A 9,022-nucleotide genomic window follows, 5' to 3' on the forward strand; every position below is an offset into this window, starting at 1 on the left:
TACTATATTACATGTTAACTAAATTGAATTTAAATAAAATATTTCAAAAAAAGAAAAAGAGCCACCTTTTTTTTTTAAAGATTTAATTTATTTATTCGACAGAGTTAGAGACAGCCAGTGAGAGAGGGAACACAAGCAGGGGGAGTGGGAGAGGAAGAAGCAGGCTCATAGCAGAGGAGCCTGATGTGGGGCTCGATCCCACAACGCCGGGATCACGCCCTGAGCCGAAGGCAGACGCTGAACCGCTGTGCCACCCAGGCGCCCCAAGAGCCACCTTTTTAGGCTCCATCTGATTTTTGACAAAATTGCAACACAATTTAATGGGAGGGTCTTTCCAACTATCATTTTGGTAATGCTGGATTATGTATGGAAAAAATAAAGCTCAACTTCTACCACAGACACACACACACACACACACACACACACACGTTTTGAGTGGCATCATACACACCAATTAGAAAGCTAAAAGTACAAACTATCTAGGAGATGGTTTTATGTAATCGGGAAATGGCAAATTTTGTTAGGATGTAAAAGTAATAACTGTAAATTTAAATACTGTTAATCTAGACTTCACCAAAGTTGAAAGCTTCTCTTTATTAAAACTATTTGGGCTCCTGGGTGTCTCAGTTGGTTAAGCATCTGCCTTCAACTCAGGTCGTGGTCCTGGGGTCCGGGCTGCGGCTCCGTGTCGGGCTCCCTGCTCAGTGTGGAATCAGCTTCTCCCTCTCCCTCTGTCCCTCCCCGCTATTTGTGCTCTCTCTCTCAAATAAATAAATAAAATCTTTTTTAAAAAAGCACAATTAAGAATGCAGATAGGCTGGATGCCTGGGTGACTCAGTTGGTTAAGCATCCAACTCTTGACCTGCCCTGGAGTTATGGCCTCAGGTGGTGAGGTCGGGCTCCGCACTCAGCAGGGAGTCGCTTGAGTCTCTGTCTCTCTCTCCCTCTGCCCCTCCCCCCGCTCACAAGTGCATGCACTCTCTCGCAAATAAATAAATAAGTAAATAAATAACTAAATAATAAAATCTTTCTAAGAAGAATATGGATAGGTAGTAGCTAGTAGCAAAGGGATAGGGAAGGGATTGACATGAAAGCCCTGTCTTAAATTTATTTAGCATATGTGTATCGGCCCATATCACCATGGCAAAGATATAAATCTATTTCCTTTTATTTAGTAGCCCCAATGTTTATCTCAGAACGAATATAATTACTTAATCCATCCCATTTTGGATGGGTATCAGGTTGTTTCTGATTTTTTCATTACAAAGATGCTATGAATATCTCTGTATCTATTATCTATCTCTACTTGTGGGAACATACAGAAACACTTGGTAAGTGTTTGTCATTCTAGGAATCAAATGATGGGGTTGTTAAATTTGCATTTCTTGGTTTACTAATAAAGTGGACCATGCTGTCATGTGAGTTACCAGTCCCTTATCATTCATCTTTGATGACTTGCTTTCTCATAGACATTGGTCACTTTTCCCATGGGTAATTCAGATTTTGTTCTTGATTGAAATGAACTCATTGTTTATTAGATGGGAACAATATTCCTTCAGTTGTTCTTTTGCCTTTCGGTGTCATGGTTGGAATTTCGTGGCCATGGCAGATCTTCAATCAGGAGACAAGAGGTCCAATGATCCAAGACTGCAGTCAAGGCCAGTGGAGAGTTTTCCGAAGCACCACATGGACCTCCCTGTTCCGCAGGCAGTAGATGACGGGGTTGCACATGGGCGTGACCACTGTGTAGATGACTGACAGCACCTTGTTGAGGTCCATGGATTTGATGCGGCTGGGACGGCAGTAGATGAAGAGGGCTGCTGAGTAGAAGATGCCCACCACCATCAGGTGGGAGGCGCAGGTGGAAAAGGCCTTGCGCCGGGCAGCGGCCGACGGCATGCGGAGCACGGCCACCCCGATGCCTGAGTAGGAGGCCAGCGCTACCAACAGTGTTCCACAGAAGATGACGATGGCAGAGATGAAGTCCACCAGCTCAGTCAGGGCCACGTGAGTGCAGGACAGGTTTAGCAGAGGAGAGACATCACAGAAAAATTGGTTGAGGACGTTGGGGCCGCAGTACGACAGACTGGCAATGCATGTTGTTTTAGCCACGGAGACCAGAAGTCCCCCAAGCCATGAGGACAAGGCCAAGCCCAGGCAGACCTGGGGCCTCATGAGCAGTGGGTAGTGGAGTGGGCGGCAGATGGCCACGTAGCGGTCATAGGCCATGGAGGCCAGGAGGGTGCACTCCGTGCAGATGAGGACTATAAAGAAGAAGAGCTGGGTCATGCAGGCTGTGAAGGGCACATGGAAGGGTCCAGTCCACAGCCCCACGAGCAGGCTGGGCATGGTCACTGACACGTAGCACATCTCCAGGCAGCTCAGGTTGCCCAGGAAGAAGTACATGGGTTTGCGGAGCTCGCTGTGACTGCAGGTGAGATAGATGATGACCGTGTTCTCCACGAGGGTCAGCAGGTAGAGGGTCAGGAAGATGGCAAACAGGACATCCCTCATGCCCAGCCTGGTGGACAAGCCCAGCAAGACAAACTCCTGGACTCTGGTCATGTTGCCTGTCTCCAGGGACTTCTCCATCTAAGAACAAATACATCTACAATATATTTTGCACACCCTTCTCTTTACATCTTGCCTTTCTGTAGATCCAAGCCATTATATCACCTGAGTAAATGAAATAAACTCGTGTCTGGATTCTCTGCCTCCATTCTTGCTCCATTTCTGCACAGCTGCTGGTGGGGTCTTTCAAAATCATAGCTCATATAGGGTTACTCCTCGGCTTAAAGCCCTTGACACATCCCCATTATCCTTAGAATAAACATCATGTGTCCTGTCATGGCTCTCAAGCCCCAATTTTCTGATCCTTGCCAGTTACTTCAGTTTTAATTCATGTCATGGCTACTTTTCTCACACCCGCTGGGGCCCCATGGGTGCCCTTTTACCTTCTCAAATGCTCCGAGGTCCTTCCAGCCTTAAATAATTCCCATACAAAGTCCCTTCTTTCTGAAACAGCCTTCTCCCCATTCTTGCTTTTCCCATTTCTGGGAATCCTTGACATCCTTGGCACAAGTTTCTTGATGTCTTATCCTTAGACAATCCCCTATCAAAATCCCCTATCCTGTGTCATTATTCTTTGTCCTGCAACCCATTACTTCCTTCCACCGTGATTGTTATTCATTTTATTCATTTTAAATTACTTGCAAAAACTGGTGGTTGTCAGAGGAGAGTGGGGGGACGGGAGAAATAGGTGAAGGGAATTAAGGAGAGCGCTTGTGGTGATCGCTGAGCAATGTATAGAAGTGTTGAACCAATTAATCGTATGCCTGACACAAATATAACACTGGGTGTTAATACTACTGGGATTTAAATGAATGAATGAATGAAATTACTTGCATGTTTGTTCAGTTATGCATTCTCTCTCCAACTGGATTGTGAGCCTCTTGAGAAAGAGACGGAGTCCATCTCACTCAGAGCTCTCACCTCAGAACCTAGCAAAGGAGTGCACGGCCCAGTACATCATAGGTTCTCCACATGCTTATTCGAAGCACGGAGGACCAGACGTGGAATTTCAGGCATCACACTCCCCAGCAGGTGCTGAGAACCAGACGATGACCAGACCCCCAGCCCCAGGGACGATGAGTCCAGGGAGGCCACGGAAGAAAACACTAACCCCAGGGGAATGGAACAGGCAGTGAGACCTTTTAAGACCCCATCCTCAAATATACAAGAGGAAGGTAGCCATTTCTTTTTTCATCTTACTACTTTCGCTTTCTGTATTGCTGTTGTCCACGTTACATATCACAACAAACGGAAGGTTTTCCTTCTGGTTCAAAGCAGGAAATGGGCATTGTTCCCAAACAGGGGAATGTCACCATCTAGTCCAGAATGTTAATGAGCAGTGCCTTCTCCGAAGATTGCTCAGGTTCTCAGAGGCTATGAGCACAGTGAGGACACTGGGATTTTTTTTTTCCCCAAACCAGTTCTGCCTGATTTTGCCTCCTACCAGTGCCCTGTATGAGGCTGCAATGTTTGTGACACATGCCCCTGGTCTGTTTGAGAGCTACTCGAGTCCATTCTGTCCCGGAACCTCCCCTGGCACGGCCGAGCTGCTATGTCTATCCCAACTACACGGCACAGATGACGCTTGCTTCAGTCCTACTCTGGCTCCTGCCTTTTACAGGGATCTCCTTCAGAATGAAACGGTCATACCTCTGAATCCTGGACATGCCCCTTCCTCCCTAAGAGGTCTCTGAGCCAGTCACTTACGTCTCTGAGCCCTAGTCAGCTCACAAATAAATCCTGGGGTTCTGAGTGCAGAGGGAACACTGGCATTGATCAACATCTACCAAATGCCGAATGTTGTGTCAGGCGATCTTTGCTTTTATTTTATCCCCCTCACAACACTGAGAAGGAATCATCAATGATCACATCTTACGATGTGAAAACTACGGATCCAAGAGTCTGTTTGTTTCCCCGAGGCCTCCCAGCAGTAAGTAGTAAAATACAGACTCAGCTTCCCAGGTCGGCTGACCCCATGACTCATGGAATTTGGGGTAATATTTTCAGTTTACTTGTTTGGAAACACATTGGCAAAGAGAAAAAGAAAATTATCCTTCTAATCTAAGAAGGGAAAGTTAGGACTGGAAGGACCATTTGAAGGTACTGTTTGACAGCCTCGTTTTTTATGGGAGGGAACTGAACACCTAGACAGGTGAAGGGTTGTGGTTGATGTCATGATTTCCTAGTTAAAATGGATTTGAGGGGCGCCTGGGTGGCTCAGTTTGTTAAGCGTCTGCATTTGGCTCAGGTCATGATCCCAGGGTCCTGGGATCGAGTCCCGCATCGGGCTCCCTGCTCAGCTGGGAGTCTGCTTCTCTCTCTCCCTCTGCTGCTCCCCCCTCTCGCTCTCTCTCTGTCAAATAAGTAGATAAAAATCTTTTCAAAAATGGATTTGAGTTTCCCAAAATACCAGATGTCAAGTGGCTGCAGCTACACCGTCTTGGGATCCCGGACAAAGAGTCTGTAGGTCGGATCCAATTTCACCGTGCCATTCACCTGTGAAGAAAGCTGTTTCAGCCCCATTTTACTGATAAAGAATCAGAGGCATAGAAAGTATGAGGCATTGCTCAGCTTACGTCAGTCGGTGATGGAGGTGGTGCTCCCTGCAGTTTGACTCAGGTGAGGGTCTGCTCCTTGGACCCAGAGTCGCCTGGGTCCTTCACCACGTGGGGTCTCAGTTCCCCTGACGACGCTTCTAACCTCAGATGATCGAATGCAGCAACGAGGCGAATACACTCACTGCTCAGGTGAGGTCTGTTCGGTTCGGTCCAGTAGTGGTCGGAGCTCTGTCCAGTCCTGACACAGGCACCCCCCCTTCTGCCCACGGCATCCCCGCACCCAGGAAGCTTGCTGTGGTCCTGGGTGGGACTCCAGCCAAGCCCATCCAGTGGAGGGGGTGGCAGAGCTCCCGCTGGTGCTGAACAAGAACTCCCCCACTGACCTCTCCTCCTCGTGTCCACCCCCGTCAGATTCTTCTCTTCCCTGATCCATTTTCTCTGTGCTCCCGCTTCTGTTAATAATCCCTCTCTTTGTCCCTGTACCACACTTACCTGTGCTGTGAAGTATCCCAAGGGTCAGACGTCACAGCCAGGCACCTTAGATGCCAAGAGGTTTGGTTTTGTTTTGTTTTTTGCTTATCTTACATAAGAACCAATCAATTTAATTTCAAAGGTCACTTTGGAATTCTCCAGCCCGGAATCAGAGTGCACAGTGACTATTCAGGGTTTGTGTCTCATCCCATAAGCATTTATCAAGCACCAGCAATGTAGTGTGCTAGGCACAGTGGGGATACGGAGGCAAACAAGATATGCCCCCCCTCCAGGAGTTTCCTACCCGATTCTTATCGGCTCGACGTGGACAAGTGACTTAGCCTGTCTGACTAAAGCAGAAGCAGACCTATAAGTACAGAGAACAAACTGGTGGTTGACAGAGGGGAGGGGCGTGGGGGTGGGCTAAAGGGGTGAAGGGGAGCGGGAGCCGCAGGCTTCCCGTTATGGAATGAATAAGTTACGGGAATAAAAGGCACAGCCCGGGGAATACAGTCACTGATGTGGTACTAGCGTTGTCTGGTGGACAGACCGTAGCTACAGTTTTGAACACAGCGAACCGTACAGAGAAGTTGAATCTCTACATGGTGTACCTGCCACTAACGTAAGATTGTGTGTCAACTGTACTCAGATAAAAACACTAAATAAAAAACAAGAGTCAGCTGGACCTGGCTCTGAATACTAGCTCTTTACCAAATCGCTCTCAGATTTTGCACAACGTGTACGTCTCCATAGAACTTCATGGAACAGGCATGCTGGGAAGAGCTTAAGTACTTATGGGGTCACCCTGTACCAAGTTTCTGGCACATGAGAAATGCCATCCAAATACAGGTATCATCTTTATGGTACGAACACTCTTCCATCAGTCTGGGTTGTGACTGCGAGTGAAGTGTGACACTTTGTATTGGCACAGGAGGAATTAAAGGGAAGACAGGCAAAGGAACCTGGGCAAGGTCACACAGGTCGTCAGTGGCACATCAGCGATCAGACCTGGATCTGATTCTGAAGCCAGCGATCTCTCCTCCAGACCCTGCTGCCTCTCTGTGTGAGAGCAGCTGCACATGTTTGCGTGTGTGCCGTGACACTATCCTTTGGTCTGACCTCCAAACTGGATTTCAGGGCTCACCTAGTAATGTGACCCATTCTAACACGGAGGTGGTCAGCAAGGAGGAGGAAAACAGCAGGCAGGGCGGGGTTTGATGGCAGAATAGTCACTCCTAGAAGCAGGGGCTGGGAAATTTCATGTAGGATCTGACATTTTTTTCCAAAATCTTTATTGATTGCAGACTCTTCTCTTGTGTTGTAATTTCAGTGTCCCAAACATTAATAAATAGATGTTTGTTTAAAAAAAACCAATGTCGGGGCACCTGGGTGGCACAGTCGTTAAGCGCCTGCCTTCGGCTCAGGGCGTGGTCCCGGCGTTCTGGGATCGAGCCCCACATCAGGCTCCGCGGCTGGGAGCCTGCTTCTTCCTCTCCCACTCCCCCTGCTTGTGTTCCCTCTCTCGCTGGCTGTCTCTCTCTGTCAAAATAAATAAATGGAATCTTTAAAAAAAAAAACAACCCAGTGTCTCAGTTCTCATAAAGTCTTTTTTTATAATAATTTTTTATTATGTTATGTTAGTCACCATACAGTACATTGCTGATTTCTGATGTAGTGTTCCATGATTCATTATTTGCTTATAACACCCAGTGCACCATGCATTATGCATCGCCTTAATACCCATCGCCGGCCTATCCCAATCCTCCAACCCCTCCCCTCTGAAGCCCTCAGTTTGTTTCCCAGAGTCCACAGTCTCTCATGGCTCATTCCCCCTTCTGTTTACACCCCCTTCATTCTTCTCTTCCTCTCCTACTGATCTCCCTGCTATTTCTTTTTTTTTTTAAAGATTTTATTTATTTATTTGACAGAGATAGAGACAGTCAGTGAGAGAGGGGACACAAGCAGGGAGTGGGAGAGGAAGAAGCCGGCTCCCAGCAGAGGAGCCTGATGTGGGGCTCGATCCCGTAACGCCGGGATCACGCCCTGAGCCGAAGGCAGACGCCTAACTGCTGTGCCACCCAGGCGCCCCTATTTCTTATGTTTCATAAATGAGTGAAACCATATGATAATTGTCTTTCTCTGCTTGACTTATTTCGCTTAGCATAATCTCCTCCAGTCCCGTCCATGTTGCTGCAAATGTTGGGTAATCGTTATTTCTGATGGCTGAGTAATATTCCATTGTATATATGGACCACATCTTAATCCACTCATCTGTTGAAGGGCATCTCAGCTCCTTCCACAATAAAGTCTTTTTTTTTTAAAGATTTTATTTATTTATTTGACAGCGATAGAGACAGCCAGCGAGAGAGGGAACACAAGCAGGGGGAGTGGGAGAGGAAGAAGCAGGCTCACAGCAGAGGAGCCCGATGTGGGGCTCGATCCCATAACGCCGGGATCACGCCCTGAGCCGAAGGCAGACGCTTAACCACTGTGCCACCCAGGCGCCCCCCTTGCACAATAAAGTCTTAAGTCACAAATAGGTTTACAATTTTTCCCATCTGAATAAAATGGAGAGCTGTTTTTTAAATTGAATTTACAAATGTGTTAACCATACTGCCAAAGTATTTTTTATTATGTTATGTTAGTCATCATAGAGTACTTCATTAGCTTTTGATGTAGTGTTCCATGACTCATTACTTGCGTATAACACCCAGTGCACCATGCAATACATGCCCTGCTTAATACCCATCACTGGGCTAACCCATCCCCCCTCCCCTCTGAAACCCTCAGTTTGTTTCCAGAAGTCCAGAGTCTCTCATTGTTCTGGTCCTCTAATCCCCCCGCCCTTCATTTTTCCCTTTCTCCTCCTAATGTCCTCCATGCTATTCTTTTTGTTCCACAAATAAGTGAAACCATATAATTGTCTTTCTCTGCTTGACTTATTTCACTTAGCATTATCACCTTCAGTCCCATCCATGTTGCTGCAAATGTTGTGAAATCATTCTTTTTGATGGCTGAGTAATATTCCATTGTATATATGGACCACATCTTTTTTTTTAAAAAAGATTTTATTTATTTATGTGACAGAGAGACAGCCAGCGAGAGAGGGAACACAGCAGGGGAGTGGNCAGCAGGGGAGTGGGAGAGGAAGAAGCAGGCTCCCAGCGGAGGAGCCCGATGTGGGACTCGATCCCATAACGCCAGGATCATGCCCTGAGCCGAAGGCAGTCGCTTAATGACTGAGCCACCCAGGCACCCCTACATCTTCTTAATCCAGTCACCTGTTGAAGGGCATCTCAGCTCCTTCCACAATTTAACTATTGTGGACAATGCTGCTATGAACATTGGGGTGATTATGGCCCTTCTCTTCACTATGTCTGTATCTTTGGGGTAAATACCCAGTAGTGCAATGGCTGGGTCAT

The 9,022-nt window shown here is 47.1% G+C and overlaps 2 protein-coding genes across 3 annotated transcripts in view; one reads left to right on the plus strand and one right to left on the minus strand.

Annotated features, from left to right (window-relative positions):
* LOC100467934 (olfactory receptor 5) overlaps positions 1–9,022 on the plus strand; it is a 19,326-nt gene that overhangs the window by 628 nt on the left and 9,676 nt on the right. The window lies entirely within an intron of this gene.
* LOC100468433 (olfactory receptor 5) lies at positions 1,302–2,832 on the minus strand. Its single transcript, XM_034639539.1, has one exon. The coding sequence runs from the start codon at positions 2,590–2,592 to the stop codon at positions 1,654–1,656; it is 939 nt and encodes a 312-aa protein (XP_034495430.1). The 5' UTR covers positions 2,593–2,832; the 3' UTR covers positions 1,302–1,653.

This window comes from Ailuropoda melanoleuca, chromosome 12 (genome assembly GCF_002007445.2).
Source record: "Ailuropoda melanoleuca isolate Jingjing chromosome 12, ASM200744v2, whole genome shotgun sequence".
NCBI lineage: Eukaryota > Metazoa > Chordata > Mammalia > Carnivora > Ursidae > Ailuropoda > Ailuropoda melanoleuca.